This window comes from Engystomops pustulosus, chromosome 6 (genome assembly GCF_040894005.1).
Source record: "Engystomops pustulosus chromosome 6, aEngPut4.maternal, whole genome shotgun sequence".
NCBI lineage: Eukaryota > Metazoa > Chordata > Amphibia > Anura > Leptodactylidae > Engystomops > Engystomops pustulosus.
In genome coordinates, this window is record NC_092416.1 from 153,951,934 (window position 1) to 153,978,030 (window position 26,097).

The 26,097-nt window shown below is 43.2% G+C and overlaps 1 protein-coding gene across 3 annotated transcripts in view; it reads left to right on the plus strand.

Annotated features, from left to right (window-relative positions):
- Window positions 1–26,097, plus strand: part of CPNE1 (copine 1) — a 68,358-nt gene extending 42,261 nt beyond the window's left edge. For 2 of the 3 annotated variants that reach the window (XM_072111883.1, XM_072111882.1), the window contains 15 exons: window positions 3,873–4,001; window positions 5,137–5,316; window positions 12,785–12,859; window positions 13,152–13,223; window positions 14,647–14,730; window positions 15,240–15,329; window positions 17,254–17,352; window positions 17,586–17,672; window positions 17,813–17,872; window positions 20,050–20,183; window positions 21,320–21,374; window positions 21,648–21,699; window positions 21,874–22,007; window positions 22,816–23,052; window positions 23,941–26,097. In XM_072111883.1, coding sequence (XP_071967984.1) covers window positions 3,873–4,001; window positions 5,137–5,316; window positions 12,785–12,859; window positions 13,152–13,223; window positions 14,647–14,730; window positions 15,240–15,329; window positions 17,254–17,352; window positions 17,586–17,672; window positions 17,813–17,872; window positions 20,050–20,183; window positions 21,320–21,374; window positions 21,648–21,699; window positions 21,874–22,007; window positions 22,816–23,052; window positions 23,941–24,057 — 1,605 coding nt within the window. In that variant the 3' untranslated portion in view covers window positions 24,058–26,097. Of the gene's footprint in view, window positions 1–3,872; window positions 4,002–5,136; window positions 5,317–12,784; window positions 12,860–13,151; window positions 13,224–14,646; window positions 14,731–15,239; window positions 15,330–17,112; window positions 17,209–17,253; window positions 17,353–17,585; window positions 17,673–17,812; window positions 17,873–20,049; window positions 20,184–21,319; window positions 21,375–21,647; window positions 21,700–21,873; window positions 22,008–22,815; window positions 23,053–23,940 lie in introns of all 3 variants that reach the window. The other variant, XM_072111884.1, reaches the window with a different exon arrangement.

A 26,097-nucleotide genomic window follows, 5' to 3' on the forward strand; every position in this document is an offset into this window, starting at 1 on the left:
AGAAAATCCGTGCACAAAATAGCGTAGTATGTTCTCACCATTCCGACTTTATTAATAAGTTATACTCACAAGAAAATTTTAAAATGCACATATAAAAGAATATAAAAGTGGGGCGCTCGCCCGACCCTGGATTTCGCCGTCCTCAGATTCTTCCGGGGCGTACTGCTGTATGATGTTTGTGTGGCTTCCTTATTTTTCTCATTCCCATAAACTTCTATGGAAAACACGGGCAGGAATAGGACCTTTTTTTACGTTTTTTGCAGCCACTTCATGGATCAGTGAAAAACACATTCATGTGTATGGGACTATAGAAATGAATGTGTCGGCCATCTGTAAAAAAAAAAAAAAAAAAAAAAAAAAAAAACTTGCACGCATGTGAAAGCAATGTTCATGTAGCCTCACATAAGACGCTCCTGACTACTCAGAGAGGAATCTACTGGCAAAACTCCGCAGTCCATACCCTTTATTGTTATGAAAAGGAGGCAAAATAAATGTGGACCTGTCAAACCTGTTTTCCAGGCATCTCTTTAATGAAAAAGGTGTGGAATATCTGCAGAATATGTCACGAGTACAGTGAAAGCTGTGACACAGTAAGGTACCTCTAATTGGTGGTAAATATAATAAATGCAGTGCCGGAGGGCACCGGTAACGTCACTAATAACAGTTCTGCAATTGCGGCTTATTGTCACAATCTCGCAGAAGAGTAAATCTTGCCTCTTTATGTAAATTCACCAAACTGAACATCAATTATAAACAGGTTTTTCCTGTTCTCAAATATTAAGGGAGCTCTTACTGCCATAATTGTGCAGTTTACATTACCAGGGGTCCTCACGTTAACTAGTTGAGGCTGAATGTGGCGTTTACATTACGTTTTGAAAAGAAATACAATAGCCGCAGAGAAGAGATTAACCTTTAATGCAATGGTTACACAATGTTAACATTGTGTTTTGTTTATGAAATGTTAACACAATGCAAACCATCAAAATCCATTCTGACACTGGACACTTGCTCATAGATCCAGGCACCATGAGTGTGGTAATCTTCTTAAATTTGTTACCCATGGGCACTTCCCTTCTAAAATCAACTCTTAAAATCAACTCTTACAATTTATGCTAATGAGCCTGAGAGGCTACTGGGGTGGTTCCCAGAGCCCCTCTGTGCTGCAGATTAACAAGCTGTAATTCTGTTAACCCCTTTCCCCCTCTACTCCATTTAGCACTGCCCACCCCCCTTCCCACTGCCTGATGTTATTTCATTGCAGCACAGGTAGATTCAGAACACCAGTATGATGGGGGGAGTGTTTTCCGCACACTGTAACAGCATGCGATGCTACAGCACAGAGGGGCCCAGGGAATCACCCAAGGAGCCCTTCACTCATTAGCACTAAAGGGAACCTACCACCACGATTCTACCTATAAAGGTAGAACGGGTGGTGGGTGTATGTATGGGACGTGAGGATAGCCTTTTTAGAGCTAATCCTCATGTCCCCGCTATCTTTTAGAAAACTTTGTAGCACTGATATATAAATTTTCTTAAGCGGCTACTGGGGCGTGGAGTAGCCGGACATGAGGCTACATGTCGCGGCTACTCAACGCCCCAGTAGCCTCTTTACTCCTTCTACCATTTCATCTTAGCCCTCGTCCGAGTACCCGGCGTTCTACGCATGCGCAGCCATAGCTCAGGGGCCGGAGCTACTGCTCATGCGCAGAACGCCGGGTACACGGACGAGGGCGCGCAGCTCCTTGTAGCTGCGTGCCGAAGATGTAATGGTAGGAGGAGAAAAGAGTCTACTGGGGTGCGGACTAGCTGCGATGTGTAGCCTCATATCCGGCTACTCCACGCCCCATTAGCCGCTTAAGAAAATTTACAAATCAGCGCTGCAAAGTTTTCTAAAAGATAGCCGGGATGTGAGGATAATCTCTAAAAAGTGCTATCCTCACGTCCCATACATGCACCTACCACCCGTTCTACCTTTTATAGGTAGAATCGTGGTGGTAGGTTCCCTTTAAAGTTAATTTTAGAAGGAAGGAGGCCATGCATAACAAATATGAGGATTACCACAATCACAGTGCCAGGATCTATGGTCAAGTGTTCCGGATTATCATGATGGATTTTGATGGTAGATTTCCTTTGCATTAACATTTGTGTGTTACAAATTAACAATGTACAGCAAATAGGTAAATCTCCTCTCCTCAGATGTTGTATTGCATTTCAAAACGCAATGTAAACGTGATTGCAGCAATATAGTTATAAAAAGTATGCGAATTAGCCTGGGGCCTTCTGGGGACATTACCACCTCCAATAATTTGTTTATCCCCCCCACCCCCTTTGCCCCCTCACGCACAGAGCAACTGATAGGTAGGACTGCTAGCACAACAGTGGGAATTATTCAATTATTGGTGGAGGTGCCGTCACCTGAGCGCCCAAAAAATAAAACATTTTTATAACTCTGTTCCTCAGGAACTTCTTATTAGGTCACATCTACCTTTTAAAGACAGTAGAATACACATCATTTATACAAATTTTCTGCATTGAAATTTTTCTGAAAAATGAACTGCATGGAGTGTCCATAAGGACCAGTGGGTGGTTTAGTGTGCCGAATCGCGCTGACCGGTTCCCTTTAAGTTATGGGATGGAAGGAGGTGGAGGTGGAAGGATCACTTTTACTGAGGTGCCTGGACAGTGACTTGATAACATCTCCTCATTGAGAATATATTCACATTCAGCCCAACAGAGTAGCTTTCAGATGACCGATATTGATGTTACATGGTCCACCGCAGAATTCGGTTTTGTTCTTACAAGGAACCTTTGTTGCATATTCTATTTAAATGGAACCTCTCGCCATGGAACCACAATATAAATCTATGAGAAAAACCAGGATGAATTAAAGGCTTTTAAGCCATAGATTCAATGTACAGGAGAGACAAAGGAACCATGGAAACACAGTTACAGTAATCTATAAGGTACTATTTGGGGAATTATCACCAAAATGCTGAATATCTCTCCCCACAATGCACAGCATACTGTGATTTTGATTGTCGGCCTCCTCTTGGCTGTCACACCACACCTTGTACTCTCAAACACTTACCATAATCCTGTGTAAATGCTGTATCGCTCTCACCAATGTAACACACAAGCCGAGCTACACTCACTATGTGGATGAGTCAGTGTAGAGGAATGTGCTGGGGGGAGATAAGTGAGTGCGCTCCCTGGCATGTAGCTATCAGGTTATGCACATGTCCAATTGTGCACTTAAAGGCCTAAAACCCACAAGCGAGTCTGATGCGACTAACTCCATCAGACCGGCATTATGTGATTGCTGGAACCTCCGGCCCGAATGCTCAGTTTAGTTTAGTTCAGTTCTGTTCTCCGAGTGTTCAAGTCGGACATTTGGGACCGCCAACGGTGGGGTTTAGTATGACTGTGTTCAGGGGTCCTGGAGGAGGAGAAGGGGCCCCAAGTCACAGAAAGCGCTCCTCCATTGTCAAGTGCACGGAACTCACTGTAAACACAGAGCCAGATTGTCATTCTGTGGGGGCCCCAAACCTCCTAGTGGTGCAGAATTTCCAGCTAGCAGGTCAAATCAGACTCACTTGTGAGTTTTTAGACCTAAATCTGACTGCAGACAGGACAGATTTGTTGCCAAGCAGGGATTACGACTAGTCTGTAACAACCACATTGCTTTGATGTGACGTAACAATCTGATTAGTTGGGAACTGCAGATCTAAAAGGCTCCACGGGCTGCACAGTATCCTCAACGCTGCCCGTGGCTGAAGCCATCCGTATGTATTTGAACCGTTCTACACTTGACTACAATCAACTTTGCATTTTATGTTACCCTTACAAAACAAATGTGCTTCCTTCTTTTACAGATGGCTCAGTGTGTCACCAAGGTCCAGCTGTCCATTTCATGCTCCGATCTCTTGGATAAAGATATTGGATCCAAATCCGATCCACTGTGTGTCGTTCTACAAAGCATTGGTGATGGAAAATGGTCAGAGGTACAATATGCCACAATACTCTATACATTTATGACTTCACATCATATTTGCTAATAATAATAAGCTGGAGAGCATACAGGCGGTCCCCTACTTAAGGACACCCGACTTACAGACAACCCATAGTTACAGACAGACCCCTCTGACCTCTGGTAAAGCTCTCTGGATGTTACTAAAGTCCCAGATTGCAATGATCAGCTGTAAGGTGTCTGTAATGAAGCTTTATTGATAATCCTTGGTCCCATTACAGCAAAAAAGTTTGAAACTCCAATTGTCACTGGAGCAAAAAAACTATTTAGCCTGGATCATTTACATCTACAATTATAAAATATACATTATAATGTACATTATTAAATGTACATTAAGAACAAACTTATGGAACCTATTTTGTACGTAACACTAGATTAAGAGGGGGGCTGAATCTAACATCTCCATAACTGTGCTGTAGTAATCTCCATACTGTACCATTCTGCTGTCATTTCTACTAGAAATATATGCATAAATTGACTGATGGGTGTAACCATTATTTGGCAATGTTGACTCTGTTGTGACAGGGCCAAAATTTATATAGACAAAATTTATATAAACCCCCAACTGAGAACATCAGGGCGTCATGTATTTCTGGGAAGAATAGCAGAGGAACGGCAATACACAGTTATTAGAAATAATTCTCCAGAATTGTGATATTACAGGCGGTCCCCTGCTTAAGTACACCTGACTTACAGACGACCCCTAGTTACAAACGAACGGCTGGATGCTAGTAATTTACTATACTTTAGTCCCTGGCTACAATAAACGGCTATAACAGTTATCAGAGGTGTCTGGAATGAAGCTTTATTGTTAATCCTGGTTCTGATGAAAACCCAACATTTTTAAAATCTAATTGTCACAGAGACCAAAATATATTTGTGGTTACAATTATAAAATATAGAGTTCTGACTTGCATACAAATTCAACTTAAGAACAAACCCACAGAACGAGCTTGTACATAAGTGGACTGCCTGTATCTGCAATATGACCGGTTCTAGATTCTGATTTAATATTTTGTCCTATAACCCTGACCCCCTGCAGGAATCTTGTGACGATCCTCTCAGCAGAAATGCCAATTATTAAATGTTCCCCGTTCTTTTCGCTCTAGTTGTCTCGCACAGAGAGGGTCAAGAACTGTCAGAGCCCAGAGTTCTCCACAAAACCCGTCGTGGATTACTACTTTGAAAAAGTGCAGAACATAAAGTTTGGCGTCTATGACATCGATAACAAGTCTGTGGACCTGAATGATGATGATTATCTGGGAGGGTATGAATGTACTCTGGGGCAGGTATGAACTTCTTTATGATCATGGATAGCATGAGATGACTTGTACATGGTGTCATTTGTATGTGAAATACATGTATTTCTCCTTTTGCTCTGATGTCTCCTTTAAAAGTTATGCATAAGTTCTGCACTTCAATAGATTTGTCCTGCTCTATAATATGGATCAAGGTGTACCAGGGGGGTAAGTAGGAGAGGTTGGGCCTTATAACAGACTTCTGAATGTGGCCCCCCTTCCCCCACTTATCCCAAAGGGGTTGTGGGCACATATCTGTCCCCGTAACTGCAAACCACATGGGGGAAGTAGTCGGCTGTAAGCTAGAGATGAGAGATTTCTAGTACTGTCATCCCCCTCCCCAACATTTTCTTATCTTTTTTTTTTTTTTTTTTTTTTTATTTTAATAAATTTTTTATTGAAATTTTTACAGAGTGAACAAAAAGAACATACTCAACAGTGTTACATTATTGATATTTTTTTTCCACAACCACATTGAATCCAATTATCATGTTATTTTCATCCCACATCCCCTCCCCCCCATTATCCAATATTATTTATCCAGAAAGCTAGGAGAAAATACACCACCTTCCCCCTGAACCCTGCTGGAGCTGAGCAAAAAAAAAAAAAAAAAAAAAGGGAAAACCCCACCAAAAAAAAAATTTATTGGCTTTTTTCGGACTCCCATTGATTCCACATCTGCTTAAGTTTTCTACTACTTCTATATCTTTTTTCATATGTACATTCATACGACTTAGTACGTTCCACTATACTTTGCCATTCTCTCGTCCCCGGAGCGATGCTATCTTTCCAATGTTTAATCAGCACCCATCTTGCTAGGAAGAGAACCTTCAAAATCAGGTCAGACTTGGATCTTGGGCCTATGGTAGGGGAGATTAAGCCCAGTAGGCCAAGGGTGGCCGTTCGCTCTAGGGAGCAACCTACCCGTCTCTCTATAGTTTCAAATATCTGCGACCAATACCTCTCGATCGCGGGACAATCCCATAGAATATGGAGGATGTCAGCATTGGATCTATTGCACCTCGTGCAGTTAGAATTGTCCTTTAATCCTATCCTATGCAAAAGCTGTGGGGAAAAATAAATCCTATACAGAATATTCAATTGTGTACATCTGTGATTTAAGTTCATTGAGCTTCTAACCACATTTCCATATATCTCCCCCCATTGTGCTTCAGTGATACAACCAACTTGATTCCCCCACTTAACTTGACTGGAGTGACTCAAGTCCTGATTTAGGTCTTTTCGAAAAAACTGATACAATTTAGTTAATACAATTGATACAATATAATTTAATAGAGGTCACTCCAGTTTCTAATAATTTTGTGAATTCCCTACTCCTTTCAGTCTTAAAACTAACCTTATTTGTTTCGTGTTTATAAGCGTGTGATAATTGCCTATACCTAAATATATCTACATTTTTAAGAAAACCCATATTAACCCAGTGTTGAAATGAGGGTAGATCCCCATTAACCCCAAATTGCTCTAGTGAAATAATTCCCCTTTTTTTCCAAAATTCAACATCCTCCATTTTACAAAATTCTGGAATGTTACGATTGTCCCAAAGGGGTGTAAATGTGAATCCCCCCTCAATCCTTAATAACTTTTTCACTTCTCTCCAAGTATTTGAAACAAGACTAACCAACGGGATGTTTTTAGTACCCCGGGCCCTCAAATGTCCCGACTCTAGTAACACAAATATGGATTCAAATCGTTTTCCAATTTTGCTAGATAATGCCAGGAAAAGGGTGCTTTCCTTATTTTCTACAAGAAATTGAATTTGGGCCGCCAGAAAATAATGAAAAAAAGAGGGGAGAGAAAGACCCCCTTTCTTCTTGTCTCTCATTAGAATTTCCTGCTTAATGCGTACCCTTTTCCTCCCCCATAGAAGTTTATTAATAATGGAACGGATAAGTCCAAACCATTTTTTGTCAATCCAGCGTGGACAATTACACAATACATAAAGAATTTGGGGCAGTAGTATGGTCTTAACCAAGACAACCCTCTCAGCTCGATTTAGCGGGAGAGAGCTCCAAGTGTTTACCTTATGTTTTAGTTTCGTCAGAAGGGGAACCAGGTTCAGAATAATATAATCACTAACCTTGGAGCTTACCGCAAGGCCCAAATACTCCAGAGATTGGGAGACCCTCAGATCTAAGGATTCTAAATTGACCAGCGAGTTCTCATCTAATGGTAACAATACAGATTTTTTTACGTTAATTTCAAACCCCTGTAATGTCCCCACACACAGAACCCCTGTAATGTCCCCACACACAGAACCCCTGTAATGTCCCCACACACAGAACCCCTGTAATGTCCCCACACACAGAACCCCTGTAATGTCCCCACACACAGAACCCCTGTAATGTCCCCACACACAGAACCCCTGTAATGTCCCCACACACAGAACCCCTGTAATGTCCCCACACACAGAACCCCTGTAATGTCCCCACACACAGAACCCCTGTAATGTCCCCACACACAGAACCCCTGTAATGTCCCCACACACAGAACCCCTGTAATGTCCCCACACACAGAACCCCTGTAATGTCCCCACACACAGAACCCCTGTAATGTCCCCACACACAGAACCCCTGTAATGTCCCCACACACAGAACCCCTGTAATGTCCCCACACACAGAACCCCTGTAATGTCCCCACACACAGAACCCCTGTAATGTCCCCACACACAGAACCCCTGTAATGTCCCCACACACAGAACCCCTGTAATGTCCCCACACACAGAACCCCTGTAATGTCCCCACACACAGAACCCCTGTAATGTCCCCACACACAGAACCCCTGTAATGTCCCCACACACAGAACCCCTGTAATGTCCCCACACACAGAACCCCTGTAATGTCCCCACACACAGAACCCCTGTAATGTCCCCACACACAGAACCCCTGTAATGTCCCCACACACAGAACCCCTGTAATGTCCCCACACACAGAACCCCTGTAATGTCCCCACACACAGAACCCCTGTAATGTCCCCACACACAGAACCCCTGTAATGTCCCCACACACAGAACCCCTGTAATGTCCCCACACACAGAACCCCTGTAATGTCCCCACACACAGAACCCCTGTAATGTCCCCACACACAGAACCCCTGTAATGTCCCCACACACAGAACCCCTGTAATGTCCCCACACACAGAACCCCTGTAATGTCCCCACACACAGAACCCCTGTAATGTCCCCACACACAGAACCCCTGTAATGTCCCCACACACAGAACCCCTGTAATGTCCCCACACACAGAACCCCTGTAATGTCCCCACACACAGAACCCCTGTAATGTCCCCACACACAGAACCCCTGTAATGTCCCCACACACAGAACCCCTGTAATGTCCCCACACACAGAACCCCTGTAATGTCCCCACACACAGAACCCCTGTAATGTCCCCACACACAGAACCCCTGTAATGTCCCCACACACAGAACCCCTGTAATGTCCCCACACACAGAACCCCTGTAATGTCCCCACACACAGAACCCCTGTAATGTCCCCACACACAGAACCCCTGTAATGTCCCCACACACAGAACCCCTGTAATGTCCCCACACACAGAACCCCTGTAATGTCCCCACACACAGAACCCCTGTAATGTCCCCACACACAGAACCCCTGTAATGTCCCCACACACAGAACCCCTGTAATGTCCCCACACACAGAACCCCTGTAATGTCCCCACACACAGAACCCCTGTAATGTCCCCACACACAGAACCCCTGTAATGTCCCCACACACAGAACCCCTGTAATGTCCCCACACACAGAACCCCTGTAATGTCCCCACACACAGAACCCCTGTAATGTCCCCACACACAGAACCCCTGTAATGTCCCCACACACAGAACCCCTGTAATGTCCCCACACACAGAACCCCTGTAATGTCCCCACACACAGAACCCCTGTAATGTCCCCACACACAGAACCCCTGTAATGTCCCCACACACAGAACCCCTGTAATGTCCCCACACACAGAACCCCTGTAATGTCCCCACACACAGAACCCCTGTAATGTCCCCACACACAGAACCCCTGTAATGTCCCCACACACAGAACCCCTGTAATGTCCCCACACACAGAACCCCTGTAATGTCCCCACACACAGAACCCCTGTAATGTCCCCACACACAGAACCCCTGTAATGTCCCCACACACAGAACCCCTGTAATGTCCCCACACACAGAACCCCTGTAATGTCCCCACACACAGAACCCCTGTAATGTCCCCACACACAGAACCCCTGTAATGTCCCCACACACAGAACCCCTGTAATGTCCCCACACACAGAACCCCTGTAATGTCCCCACACACAGAACCCCTGTAATGTCCCCACACACAGAACCCCTGTAATGTCCCCACACACAGAACCCCTGTAATGTCCCCACACACAGAACCCCTGTAATGTCCCCACACACAGAACCCCTGTAATGTCCCCACACACAGAACCCCTGTAATGTCCCCACACACAGAACCCCTGTAATGTCCCCACACACAGAACCCCTGTAATGTCCCCACACACAGAACCCCTGTAATGTCCCCACACACAGAACCCCTGTAATGTCCCCACACACAGAACCCCTGTAATGTCCCCACACACAGAACCCCTGTAATGTCCCCACACACAGAACCCCTGTAATGTCCCCACACACAGAACCCCTGTAATGTCCCCACACACAGAACCCCTGTAATGTCCCCACACACAGAACCCCTGTAATGTCCCCACACACAGAACCCCTGTAATGTCCCCACACACAGAACCCCTGTAATGTCCCCACACACAGAACCCCTGTAATGTCCCCACACACAGAACCCCTGTAATGTCCCCACACACAGAACCCCTGTAATGTCCCCACACACAGAACCCCTGTAATGTCCCCACACACAGAACCCCTGTAATGTCCCCACACACAGAACCCCTGTAATGTCCCCACACACAGAACCCCTGTAATGTCCCCACACACAGAACCCCTGTAATGTCCCCACACACAGAACCCCTGTAATGTCCCCACACACAGAACCCCTGTAATGTCCCCACACACAGAACCCCTGTAATGTCCCCACACACAGAACCCCTGTAATGTCCCCACACACAGAACCCCTGTAATGTCCCCACACACAGAACCCCTGTAATGTCCCCACACACAGAACCCCTGTAATGTCCCCACACACAGAACCCCTGTAATGTCCCCACACACAGAACCCCTGTAATGTCCCCACACACAGAACCCCTGTAATGTCCCCACACACAGAACCCCTGTAATGTCCCCACACACAGAACCCCTGTAATGTCCCCACACACAGAACCCCTGTAATGTCCCCACACACAGAACCCCTGTAATGTCCCCACACACAGAACCCCTGTAATGTCCCCACACACAGAACCCCTGTAATGTCCCCACACACAGAACCCCTGTAATGTCCCCACACACAGAACCCCTGTAATGTCCCCACACACAGAACCCCTGTAATGTCCCCACACACAGAACCCCTGTAATGTCCCCACACACAGAACCCCTGTAATGTCCCCACACACAGAACCCCTGTAATGTCCCCACACACAGAACCCCTGTAATGTCCCCACACACAGAACCCCTGTAATGTCCCCACACACAGAACCCCTGTAATGTCCCCACACACAGAACCCCTGTAATGTCCCCACACACAGAACCCCTGTAATGTCCCCACACACAGAACCCCTGTAATGTCCCCACACACAGAACCCCTGTAATGTCCCCACACACAGAACCCCTGTAATGTCCCCACACACAGAACCCCTGTAATGTCCCCACACACAGAACCCCTGTAATGTCCCCACACACAGAACCCCTGTAATGTCCCCACACACAGAACCCCTGTAATGTCCCCACACACAGAACCCCTGTAATGTCCCCACACACAGAACCCCTGTAATGTCCCCACACACAGAACCCCTGTAATGTCCCCACACACAGAACCCCTGTAATGTCCCCACACACAGAACCCCTGTAATGTCCCCACACACAGAACCCCTGTAATGTCCCCACACACAGAACCCCTGTAATGTCCCCACACACAGAACCCCTGTAATGTCCCCACACACAGAACCCCTGTAATGTCCCCACACACAGAACCCCTGTAATGTCCCCACACACAGAACCCCTGTAATGTCCCCACACACAGAACCCCTGTAATGTCCCCACACACAGAACCCCTGTAATGTCCCCACACACAGAACCCCTGTAATGTCCCCACACACAGAACCCCTGTAATGTCCCCACACACAGAACCCCTGTAATGTCCCCACACACAGATCCTCCTGTAATGTGCCCACACACAGATCCTCCTGTAATGTGCCCACACACAGATCCTCCTGTAATGTGCCCACACACAGATCCTCCTGTAATGTGCCCACACACAGATCCTCCTGTAATGTGCCCACACACAGATCCTCCTGTAATGTGCCCACACACAGATCCTCCTGTAATGTGCCCCATACACAGCCCTCCTGTAATGTCCCCACACACAGCCCTCCTGTAATGTGCCCCATACACAGATCCTCCTGTAATGTCCCCACACACAGCCCTCCTGTAATGTGCCCCATATACAGATCCTCCTGTAATGTCCCCACACACAGCCCTCCTGTAATGTTCCCACACACAGATCCTCCTGTAATGTTCCCACATACAGATCCTCCTGTAATGTGCCCACATACAGATCCTCCTGTAATGTGCCCACATACAGATCCTCCTGTAATGTGCCCACATACAGATCCTCCTGTAATGTGCCCACATACAGATCCTCCTGTAATGTGCCCACATACAGATCCTCCTGTAATGTGCCCATATACAGATCCTCCTGTAATGTGCCCATATACAGATCCTCCTGTAATGTGCCCATATACAGATCCTCCTGTAATGTGCCCATATACAGATCTCCCTATGTTCTCCCTCTCACCTGACTCGTGCAGCTCCGTGCACTGCGCCCCCCTGCAGGTCATGTGATCGTGACATCATCACAGGTCCTGCAGGGAAAGCAATGTAGGCTGTGTACTGTGCCTGTCTCATCACGATCTATGTCCAGAGGACACGAATCGTGATGAGACTGGGGAGGATGCCCTGGCAGTGGGACAAATGTCCTGCTGGCCCAGGGAGATTCGGGGCACCAGTCAAAAGATCCGGGGCACGAGCCCCAGATCTTTTGACCTAGTGACGCCCCTGCCCAGTTGACCACAAGGCTGGGAGGAAGAGTGAGTGTTCCTCATCCCTCCCCTCTATAAACAAAGTGGCAGCCCCTTTTCATGTATTTTACTGAACAGTTTAGGGCCAGAAATTCAACATCTTAATCTATAATGCTGCAAGTTAAGGTTATTAGACCTGAGCAGTATTGTATTTGCAGATGCAATACTGTCCATATTATGGGAGTTTATTGAATATAACCTCTTACATTCAGCTTTATGTTCTTTTAGATTGTGTCCAATCGTAAACTAAAAGCTTCACTGGAGCTGAAGAAGGGAAAGCCTGCTGGGAAGGGAACAATAACCGTAAGTACAGAAACCATCCAAACTATGAAGCTGCAGATAATGGATGGTGACGTGTGGTCACAACGGCTCTAGTATCTTCTCTGGATAATATCCAAGTGTGTGTCATCGTGTAGGGGTCATTACACTATTCTCATGCTTGGGCCTTTTGGACTTGTCCTTGCAGCCTAATGAGATTGTTGTCATAGGCAAATGCCTGACTTTACCCTTACATCACCAAAAGTGGCTGTGTTTAATAACATTAACTGTACAAAAAATACATACATTGCATACTTTTAATTTTTTCCTTTCCTAGATCATTGCTGAAGAAATAAAGGACACACGAGTTGTAATTCTTGACGTGGAAGCTAGGAATCTAGATAAAAAGGTACCTGTAATTTTTTTTTTTTTTAATGGAGTTAGAGGAATAATGGGAATGTTTGCTGAGCTCCTCCTGCTCTATAACATGCTGCCTGTGGATAGGACACTATGTAAAATCTGCTCAGCTCCTCCTGCTCTATAACATGCTGCCTGTGGATAGGACACTATGTAAAATCTGCTCAGCTCCTCCTGCTCTATAACATGCTGCCTGCAGATAGGACACTCTGTACAATCTGCGCAGCTTCACCTGTTCTATAACATGCTGCCTGCAGATAGGACACAGTACAATCTGCTCAGCTCCTCCTGTTCTATAACATGCTGCCTGCATATAGGACACTATGTACAATCTGCTAAAATTACTTTAAAAGTACACAATATATAAATGCAGTGCACATCCCAAAATAAAGGAAATACAGTTATGATTCCAAACAATTTATTAAACAAAATAAAATTATACAGAAAATATTCAGTAAAAAGTCTAAAAACGCTTAAAATTACTAAACGAACACATGAAGGTCGGGATTAATTTACTGATCCATCCTTACACCATGACCTAAGCCACAATAAGGACAATCTGCTCAGTTCCTCTGGCTCTATAACATTGTTCATAGTGTCCTCCTGCTCTATGACATGCTGCCTGCAGATAGGACACTATGTACAAGACTTCTAGTGCACAAGTGATGTTAAGAGTTCAAAATATTCACAACTCATAGTGCCTCTTATTACATTTCCTTAAACACTTAGAACAATGGTGCTGATACTATACAGGCGGTCCCCTAATTAAGACCAGACTTACAGATGACCCCTAGTTACAGATAGACCTCTGGATGTTGGTAAATTACTGTACTTTAGCCCTAGGCTACAATGATCAGTTGTAACAGTTATCAAATGTAATGAAGCTTTATTGTTAATCCTGGTTCTTATGACAATCTAACATTTTAAAAATCCAATTGTCACAGAGACCAAAATAATTCTGGCTGGGGTTATTGGCTTTCTATGGTCTTTTGTACATTATAAGGGTATGTTCAGACCTCGTTTTTTATATGCTTAGTATAAAAAAAACCTCCCTGCATATGCACTAACTGTATCCGTACTCATATACTGGCAGATGGGAGTATACTTTTTGCCTGCAAAAGCTGCGTCTTTCCATCCTCTTGAGTGTACACATGAGGAGGACCCCAGTGATGTAACTGTCCATAAGACACCCTGAATGTGGCTCTCGGGGGTGGGGGTGGGGGGGAGGGATATGTATCCCACTATGTGCATACAGTGGGGTTATGTCCTAGCTCTCCATTGTACACATCAGGAATCCTCTTATCGTATCTTTATAATAGATGGCAATGATGTGGTGTGAATGTACCCAAATATTCTTAAATGAACATCATTTTATTTTATGATATTTACACTGTTACTTTTGTTTACCCTTATAGGATTTTCTTGGCAAGTCTGATCCATTTCTGGAACTGTTTAGACAAGGAGATGATGGGTCTTGGCAGCTGGCTTACAGATCAGAGGTAAAGTCATTCTACTATTAAGACTTGCAGAGATTTTAAGGGGGAGATTTATCATCGAGTTTCTGAGGTAAAACTGTTCTAGTTGAAAACCAATCAGAGCTCAGCTTTAATTTTATTAACAGCTGTGGGAAAATGAAAGCTGAGCTCTGATTGGTTGCCATGAACAACAAGAACAGTTCTGCTCTAAGAGACTTCTGATAAATCTGCCCCTAAATATCTATTCAGCATGCATTATATCCTCTTAGGTTGTATGAATGTCTTAGAGGGGGTCTAAAGATTCCCTTCTATCATTCAGAAATTAATTAGTCCATGAAGACAATGGTCAATTGGGCAGCAGGTTCGGCAGGTCCAACAGTGCTTCTTCCTTCTTCTGTTTAATATAATAAAATATTTTAAGAGTTTGTTCCTCAGACTACAATAACATTTCCAGAGGGGAAAAAAAAGTCCTATAACAAATTTTGACTTCCAAATTGTATGTAAATGATGTATTGCTTCAATATTTGCTGCAGGTTATTAAGAACAATCTCAATCCCTGCTGGAAGAAGTTTAGTGTTCCTCTGCAGAGTTTATGTGGCGGGGACTTGAACAAACCCATCAAGGTACATGGCAAAAATTTTGTGTGGGCATTTTACCAAGATAAATTTTTAACTTTAACTTGTAATCCAAAATTCATGAAAAATAAAGGGGAAGCAGCCTGGTTATCCATGATCTTAAATAATAGCTAGAATTCAGGTTTTAATTTAAAGGGGAAAAAAAGCATTACTAAACTTTCCACAACATTTTTAATAATAAGTAGTGCAGATAATAGTGAACTTTGTAATTTACATATATATGTTCCCATCTTTCTCCAGCATTTTTTCTCTCTTATTAAGCCTGTTCCTAATATTTTTTTGCAGACAGTCCCTGGATAATGTAATCAACTCAGAGAGCTATATTATCAAGGAGATTGTACACTAGTTATGGAAAGAGTTAATAATTCGCCTCCTTATCTGCCTTAGGTGAAGGGACCTCTAAATGCTTTCACATATACTGCTCACTACAGGAGAAAGAAACCGCTTTCCTCAAAGGGGTTTTAGACTATTTAAAAAATAGCAAAAGGCCTGGGGATGGCTGTTTTAAAAATTGAAGATTTACTCTCGTCCTCTGGGGCTCCCTATGTCCCACAGTCCTTCGATGCCTTAGGTCACCTATGCTCCAACTGATTCCGGGAGCCACCCTTTTGCCAGGTGCCCAGAAGTTGCCGAACCGGAGCTTCTGTGCCTCTCCCAGTGTGGTCCATCGGAGCCGTTCCCTGTTTTATTAGAGGGGCTTGGTAGCTCTGCTCTGGCAACTAGGTACTAGGCGCCAGGTACACCCCACCCGTCCCTATGTCCCATCATGGTAACAGGCGCTGGGACAGGAGATGGGTAGGCGTGTCAGGCGGCCCAAATCAGTCGCACAGAAGGTGCTGTCCTCCTGTAAAGGAATGGGGCAGGGCTCTGATGGACTGTGGCACTGGACCGTGGGAGCGCTGAAGGAGGTAAGTAAAGCTTTACTTTTTAAAAAAGCCACCCCCCCAGCCCTTCTGCTAATTTTTTCGAATTGTCGGACAACCCCTCTAGTGAAGTATTTACAAAATTTACTGACTTTATCTGCACTATTAATTTCGGAAATTTAAAAAAAACAAACTGAAAATGCTTGAAAGGTTTAGTTACTCTTTAAATTTACTAACTGGTGGTAATAAATCCATATGATATATGATAATTATGTATGATATGGCGTTTGTTTAAATAGAATCCAATAGTACAAAATAACGCTAGCGTGCCTCCATATACTTGGTAAAGATGTAATATAATATAAGGACACTTGGCACAGACTGAATTTTCTATTTCAGGATACATCTACCATCAAAATCCATCATGGATCCAGGTACGGTGACTGTGGTAATCTTCTTATATTTGTAATCCATGGCCTTCTGCCTTCTAAAGTCAACTTTAAAATTATGCTAATGAGCCTGAAGGACGCTCTTGAACTGTGCAGAAGAATTTCCCTCTCCCACAAAGCACTGAAACTTTCTCTACTAGCGTGAGATTACATCAGGGAGAGGGGGGGGGAGTGCTGAGGGAGATGTGGTGGTGGATGAGACAGTCTAACAGCCTGTGAAGCTGAAGTACAGAGGGACTCTGGTAACAACTTGTGGGGCCGTTCATGCTCATTAGCATAAGTTGATTCTAGAAGGATGGAGGGCACGGAGGACCACAGTCATGGTGCCTGGATCTATGAGTAAGTGTCCCTGGTTTATCTTGATGGATTTTAATGTTGGATTTCCCTTTAAAACAAACAAAAAAAAAGAATTTGATGCGTTTCTGTGTCCTGGGCTCACTAATGTGTTTTAATGTCAAGGTCTCAGTTAGCGATCATGATGACAGCTCCAGCTCTGATCTGATAGGAGAATTCGAGTGCATCACTTCCAAGCTGCTGGGAGCTCAGGAGCAAGCGGTGAGCGCCAAAACCTCCTCTCACTCTGTACCTCTCTCCCTCTAGGTGCACTGTACTGATTATGATAGCGATGGCTCTCATGACTTAATAGGGATATTTGAGACTAACTTATCTCAGCTGCAGAAAGCAGAAGGAGGTACCCCGGTGAGCTCTGTTTTCATGTTATTACTCATAACCAATAACTTCTGCATCTAATTTCTTTACTACGGGGCCACTGAGAAATCTAATAACTTCTGATTCTAAAAACTGCAGCATGTTCTCTAATTGTATAGTGATGGTCCCGCATTAGAAATTCTCAATAAATTCAAGTTGTGATTTATCTTACCAGAGATTCTTCTACTATTTGGCTTCTGAATAATGGAAATTCTTCTGTATAGGTGGAATTTGAATGTATTAATCCCCAGAAGAAGCAGAAGAAGAAGGGTTATAAGAACTCGGGTGTTGTTCGGGTCAAGTCTTGCAAGGTAGGTTGATGGTAGAAATAATATGTAGTGTTTTCTAGACCAATATAATAATTGGTCACAATAATAAAATGATAAAGCATATATAGAACATACCATGTAGCGTTTCCTCATGCATTGCTCTGCATTCTCTTCTCTTTTAGATTGATGTAGAGTATTCCTTCCTGGATTATGTGATGGGTGGTTGCCAGATCAACTTCACAGTAAGTAGTTTCACCATAAAAATTACTTAAAGCTCCTGGGCCCCAAGGTAAAAAAATGTAGCAAGGCCCCTCAACTAACAGGTGTTTGTGACATGGATATTGCTTTATGTGGTAGAGCAGCGGTTATCAACCTGTGTGTTGACTTTTTCACAGCGGTTGCCTCAGACCATCAAATATACAGGTTGTCTGATGGTCTTGGTAAGCGAGACCATACTGGGCAGAGTGCAGGTTCCCACCTCCCATGTGTGTCACCCGAATTTCAACTCCTGTGCTCTACTGATCTCCATCTGTCATACAGACCACCAGTGCTCACATCGCTGCGACTGCTGGCCAGGGCCAACGTTTGGGGGTGGCAAACTGGGCATTTGCCCGGGGCCCCCAACTGTATTGCTCTTTTAATACTCCTTGTGAAGATGCTCATCATCTATCTGTCTAGTTATCGATCTCCTTTAATTTGTCTATTTCCTATCTAAAATTCATATCATCTTTCATATTTATCTTCTATCATAAATCTCATCAATCTCCCTATCATCTGTCTATGTCCCCTAAAATTCTCCTACAGATTGTAGTTTACAGTAGTATTGCAAAACTAAGTGTTATTATTGTGCAGGGCTATAGGGAGCATCTTGCTGAAAATGACTGTTCATAAAATAGTTTTATTTTGGGTCCTCACTTTGTCTAAAACCGGACCTGTTCGTGGCTGTTTTGTGGCATCACTGTGACTACAACAGTAATGAAATTACAGTTATGCGCCAGCAATGAAATAATTTTATGGTTGGGGGTCTCCGCAATATGATAAAACCATATTAAAGGGTCCCAGCGTTGAGAACTGCTGTTGTAGAGGAACCTTTGGACCCCTTAGGCCTATATGTTGCTGTGGTAACTGCTATCTGCTACAGTTACCCCCTTATGGCTACACAGATCAAATGTTGAAAATTGCTTCCATGTCTTAAAAACAAAATGGATCAGTTTTGCTAATGTTTGCCGAATTGTGGGTTCCTTGTGTGGATAACAGGTTAAATGGAAAGAAACTAAGGATAGGAAAAAAACCTTGAAATTGTAGATTTTGTCTCAATATTATAACTTTCATTTGCAGACTAATTTTGGTTTTCTGGGAAAAAATGTATATAATTTGCTAGTGTATTGACTATTTTGGAGTGTCATTAGTCTGAGTTGCATGAACATTAGAAGCAGATTCTTAAAGAACATCTACCACCAGGATGAAGGACTGTATGCAAATAAGCCTGAAGGGCTTCAGGTTGCATTAACACCTAAGGAGCATGGAGCCCCTCAGGCTCATTTGCATACAATCCTTCATCCTGGTGGTAGATGCCCTTTTAAAGACTGAGTAGCTGTCACTCACAACTTACACTGAAGTTTGAAATATTGTGAACGTAAATCCAATAGATTTTAGGTTAGCATTTTGATGTAACCAAATCACACAGAGAAATAATTTGCATTCAGTGTCTCAATTTAATGTTGCAGACAAAGTTACTACATGGGCTAAGCCTTTGATATTGGGTACATTTAGATATTCTGCTATTATGGTGTAAATGCAATGGATTTTCTGCAGGGGATTGTGTTCTGTATGATACAATGTTACTGCATTCAATGGGGGAGATTTATCATTAGTCCTATGTAGATTCTTGGCGTATAAATGTCACAATTTTTTGCGCAAACATCATTTTTGTGTTTTTTTTTTAACGAGAAAAAAACGCAACTCTAAAGTCACGCAATGACGGAGTGTGCAACACCACAATTATCAATAGAGAGTTTGAAAAAGGCAAATTTAATCGCAAAACTACACCACATAGGAGGTGTAAGTTTTTGATCAATTTTATGTTTGAGGTATCTGAGAATTTCCTGTGCAAAAATATCGCAAAAAGGTAGAAATTTGAGCCGATGTTAAACATAGACGCGACTGGTGCAGTCTATTCGGATAGAGTACACACAGCTGATAGACAGAGAAATACACTGCACACACACCGGACTTTAAATCCGACTGGTGGATACCTGCAGTCTAACACTTAGACAACTGCTCAAAATCCTGCCTAATCATAAATCTCCCCCAATGTTTCCACACAGTAATTGTCAGCTGCAGCATGTCCTCTGCTGCCGACCTACAAATCCTCTCTCAATGGGAGAAGAGAAATTCATCATAATTTTTAATATTTCAGGTCGGAGTAGATTTCACTGGCTCCAATGGTGACCCCAAGTCCCCTGACTCGTTGCACTACATCAGCCCAAATGGTGTCAATGAATATCTTACTGCAATATGGTGTGTGGGTAACGTGATCCAGGACTACGACACGTAAGATTCTCCATTATTACTTACAGTTCACTGATATTGCTTTATATTCCTGTAACACTCCCCCCCCCCCCCCCCCCCCAACAAAAAAAAAACCAACAACAAAAAGACTCTGTCTGCGTGGCTACTTCCTATGTAAAGGCCTGTTGGAAATAATATGACTTTTGTGTTCAAAAAGTAATAACTAATTTAGATCTTTAGGGAACCTGTCACCAGGGACCTCATTTTCACTATAAACAGGTTACAGAACCCCATCACACCTGCATTGCACATCTGCCTTTCTGCTTTCTCTAAGCATTTTCATTACAATATAATTGTGTGTTATAACTTACAATGCACCTTGACAGAATCCTCTGTGTAGTCACAGGCATGTTGTGTTTTGAAAGGCCTCCAAACCAAAGCCCAACCCCTGAGACTACACAGAGGATTCTGTCAGGGTGCAAGGTAAGTTATAACACACAATTATATTGTAATGCAAATTCTTCTAAAAGGCAGAGAGGCAGATGTGCACTGCTGGTGTCATGGGCGTCTGTAACCTGTCTATAGTGGAAAATGAGGTCCCTGCCTCTGTAAGGAATATTTGGGTACGTCGATACAGAAACACAACGTCGTACCAGAGGGTGTCAGAGATTACTGACAGCAATAGCAGCAGTGGGTTGTACGGTGACAGTACGGTAATATCAGAAACTGCTTTGTGAGCACAGTGTGGTACCAGGAGAATGCAGCTTGTGGGGGAAAAAAAACTACTTTTGTTTGCCTATATACAGGGTCTGGTTCAGGCTTCTGTGGGCCCCTTTGCAGTGAACTTACGTGGCGGCATTAAAAATTCAGAAACTAAAACACTCTCCTAACTCTCCTGTTCCCTAAAATATTCCCTAGTTTATCATACCAAACGGGCCCCTCATGGTTATTTTACAGCCCCATATTGACTAATTAGATACAGCCCCCCTCACCTCCATGGATTCCTTATGTACAGGATCATGTGGGTCCCCCCAGCAAGTAATGGGCCCTGGCACTTGCCCGGGTATGCCCTGTGCTGGCGCCGGTCCTGCTGGTCTATGTAGAAGTATCCATTTATTATTGCTACTCAACTAGTTTTGTAACTTTAATAAATTCTGCTGTATATTTTATATTTATAGAGACAAACAATTCCCAGCATTTGGATTCGGAGCTCAGGTCCCACCAAATTGGCAGGTATGATAACTACATTGTTCCATTGAAGGTATATTGTAACCATTTATGTCATGAAGCAACACAGATCACTTAACACTGGGCTAAGGCGGTGATGGCTAACCTATGACCTGCTGTCAGTGTGGCGCAGTGCACTAATGGAGTTAAGATGGATATACTGTACATTACATACATACATACATTGTAATTTCATTTTTATGTTTCCATTCATATATACAACCCTCTGTACAAAGTTAAGCATTGATAATTAACCAATGAACTTTATTTCATTCCCAGGTATCTCACGAGTTTGCCTTAAACTTCAACCCCAGCAATCCTTATTGTGCAGGTAAGATGTCTCAAGGCGTCTTCCATAAAACCTTCATTGAGGCTTGAAAACCAGAGTTACTTTATTAATCCGCAAGATGCATTGGCTAACAATTTTAAGTTTTATTTACTTCCATGACAAATAGACTTAAGAGTTTAAAATATTCAACCCTAAAAGTCCTTTTTTTTTCTTCAGGGATCCAGGGCATTGTGGATGCGTACCGTCAGGCTCTGCCACAGGTTCGTCTGTATGGACCAACAAACTTCTCTCCCATTATCAACCATGTGACCAGGTTTGCGGCTGCCGGGGCACAACAGAAGAATGCGTCTGTGAGTATACTCTGAGGATTGGAGAAGACTCATCTTTGTAACTTAAGATCTCTTTAGCTATGGTTCATTCAGAATATATAACATACATGGTTCTTTTGAAATTCGGTATAGTATTATATCTATACGTTATAGGAGCCCAGTGTCGGCTTGGAGGGAGGGGGGGTGACCTAAGGCCCACCAGTGAAATTGATTCTGGGGCCTACCTACTGCTACACAGGAAAATTTTATGTAAATATTTAGACTGCATTCAATGCGTGTACATTGCGCTTTGAAACCCATCGGGCAAAACACATTGTTATGAACCCCTGGGACTACACAGAGGTTTCTGTCAGGGTGCAAGGTAAGTTATACTGTAAAGCAAATGCTTAGAGAAAGCAGAAAGGCAGATTTGCACTCCAGGTGAGACGGGGGCTTCTGTAACCTGTTTTTAGTGAAAATGAGGTCCCTGGTGACAGGTTCCCTTTAAATTCTGCAAACTGTTTACCTGTGATTTAAAGAATTTAGATTTTTGAACATATTTATGTTCACAACTTATGTAACACAAATTATTTCAGGCCCCCCCCCCCAAAAAAATTAATTATTACACATTACTCTGGCCATGTGGTCATAGCTCCATTCCAACAGACTTGACCAATACAGGAGGAAAGTATATAACCTGCATATAAAGACAGTTACAGCCTGTAGTCTACGTCTTTAGTCTATGGGGTCCATCTTAACAAGACACTCTCTTTTGACAATTGTTATTATGTTTTCAGAATTTTTTCAGTATCCTAATAAATCTCCTATGTTTGTTTTTCTTGTCTCCCAGCAATACTTTGTCCTCTTGATCATCACTGATGGAGAGATCACAGACCTTAATGACACTAGAAACGCCATTGTTCAGGCCTCAAAGCTTCCTATGTCTATCATCATCATTGGTGTGGGAAGTGCAGACTTTAAAGCTATGGAATTTCTTGATGGCGACAACGGAGTTCTGAAATCTTCTAGCGGGGAACCTGCAGCCAGAGACATTGTCCAGTTTGTGCCATTCCGGCAATTCCAAAATGTAAGTACGAAAATACCACCAATACACTCCCATTCCGTTACCGGGAACCAGGGTTCGGCACCAGGTTTCAGAAGGTCCCCGGGGCGACAGAGCCTCGGTAGGCCCCTTTGCAATTCACTTGCATGGCGGCATTAAAAATTCCAAAAGTATTTACCCTTAGTAAATTAGCCCCAATGTATATTTTGGTCTATAATACCTACCTTGCTGTAAGGAACACCCCAGCTTTAGCAGTCCAAAAAAATATTTAAAAAATATATATTTTGAAACCAATTTAAAATTCCCTGTCACACATAAGCACAACACACAAAGCTCTGCTACATGTATACATTCACTCACGCGCAGCTCTGCTACATGATTACATTTACACACATGCATTTCCTGGCAACATAAAAGGATCTGTGGACATTGCAGTGATGTCAGAAGCATGTGATCAGTCACATGCTTCTGACATCACTCTAGGTCTTGCTGTCATCCCGACAGAGCAGCGAGATTGGGTGAAGCGCTGACAAAGCATTTTACCCAATCTTCATTACAGCGGTCAGGGGCGTCTGGCTCTACATGATCCTCGTGATCTCTGGATTTTAAGACACATGCACTTTTTTGTAAGATTTTTTTTTTCCTGTTAAAAATTGTATCTTATAGTCTAAAATAAAATTTGTTACAATTTTTTTTTTATTAGTGGGTTATTTTGAGAATTAGTAGAATCCCTTTAGCCTTTTGCCACAAGTGGGTTAGGTCCAGGAAATCACTGGAGTGAATTCATGATTTCCATTCAGTCCAGTGATGTGGATTTCAGTCCGGGAAGGTTTAAGTATCTGCTCTGTGTGGACATTGCTATTTTATATTACTGCCAGTTCTTATAAACCTATCACCGCTTCTTCTTTTCAGGCTCCGCGGGAGGCGCTGACCCAAGCCGTTCTTGCCGAGATTCCTAAACAACTGGTCTCTTATTTCAAGTTTTTGGGAATGCCCCCTGTTAATCCTCCACAGCAGAAAACTGCATAGGAATATGAATAACCCCCACGTATAAGGTGCTGCTACAACCGAAAGAAGTTACCATACAGAATCTCCCACCTTCATCATCCGTATAAAGACTGTCTTTTCTCTCTGAGGTCGAGGACGGTCTTCAGATGATCCAATAGACTTTCCTGGTGACAATCAGTAACACTGAAGCTGCAGGGTCCTGCTTTCTTGCTTTGGCTTTTCTTCGGCTGCGTCCACACGTGATGTTTACGTTGGGTTGAGAAACTAAATACAACAGCTGAGAGGAGATTTTCCTAATTAAGTTGCTGTTAACGTGTTTTATAAACACAAATGTTAACAGCAACATATTAGGCAAATCTCCCATTGTCAGCTGTTGTTACATTTGCATTTGAAAACTCAATACACCAAGTGTGAACACAGCTTTGTGGTGGGGGGTATAATTTTGGGTATTGGCTTCTTTAGGATTATTTCTACGCATTGAGAGTTGAAGGCTTGTTCATGGATTATGTCAAGTTTTATAGCCACAATCATCAGTGTTTCTATACTAGGTGATGTAAAGATTGTGGCCCGTTACAAATATGAGGTGGCTACTAAGGAGAAGCGGCCATTGCCATTACAGGTCAGTCATTATCATTCCACCAACATCTCTATAAGCCTCATCTCTATAAAGTCCTCTCTACATTGTATCCTAGTACCCTCATTTATGATTGCAGACCTCTTCTCCAGCTGCTACAATTCTAGATGAATATTAGGGCATTTCATTCCTATACATGTAACCACACAGATTGGTGTCGTCATTCTGAGAATTTTCTCTGGTGTGAATGACCCCCAAAGAAAGCATTTTCTGCTATTACTTAATTGTATGAATAGAATAATTACATTATAAGAAAGATTCGTACATCAAGCGGTAGATCTAAAAATATTACGCAAAGGGGTCATGGAAAATCCCCGGAATTTCTGATTAGGAGTTTTATTCATGGACCAATTGATTTATACGCACATAAGGGGAGAAATGTAGGACTGGAACTGGAGACTCATTTTTGTAGTGCAGAGGAAACCTTATTATATATCACTATGATGGTGATTTTCGTTCATCCAAACCAGGTTTCCTCTGGGAAATGTTGCTGATGCACACATGCTGACGCCTGACTTTGCCAAAAATGTGGTGCAACAAGACTTTCTTCTTTAAAAGGTGCCCATACCTGTCAGTAGCTGTAGGGCGATTGCTCGTTCAGCTCTTTTTCCTGCTCTCCTATACATATGCACACACGGTGCCGCCATAGACCTCTGGTGGTCACTTATCGTCTTTCAGAAAAAAATGATCAGGTGTTAAAGGGTTTTTCCTGGAAACAAGTTATCCTGTAGATAAGGCCTAACTTGCTGATCGGTGGGGGTCTCAGTGGTGAGACCCCCACAGATCATGAGAACACAGGGTCCGGATGGAGTCCTAGGTACCTCCGTCTGACCCCTTGCCGCATCCAGATGTTACCTCTGACCCCTCGTTCTCGTGATCTGTAGGGGTCTCATCACTGAGACACTCGCAGGATCTATCCTGTGGATAGGGTTTAACTTGTTTCACAGGAAAACCCCTTAAAACATTCAAAATGTCCAATCCTTCCCTGACTCCATGTGTACACAGTTTTGCGGTAATAGGGTTAGACGGTGCTATATGCCTTAGTTTGCTATGCATTGGCTTGTACGATTGTGCCTTTTTATCTTTGCCTTCAAAGTCGTAGAGGCAAATAGATGCCATATTTTTCTGCACTTTTCACTATTTGGGTGTTTTTGTGCCTTTTTTTTGCAGCTGAATGCACCTTCCTAGATCATGTTCCTTGTAGTCGCTTTATAACTAACTACTAGTTTTTGCTCTTCTGTTTCTGTATCTGTTCCTGTACCATGCAGCGGTAGTTGGTTACTGTATTATGCTAATGAAAGTTACGCTCTCATCTAGCACTAGTGTTTAGTCGTTTTAGTAGTATCCCAATATTGGTTTTGTGGTATTCATGTTTTTTATATATTTTTTCCATAGAAATGTCCAATAAAATATACAAATATCTACAA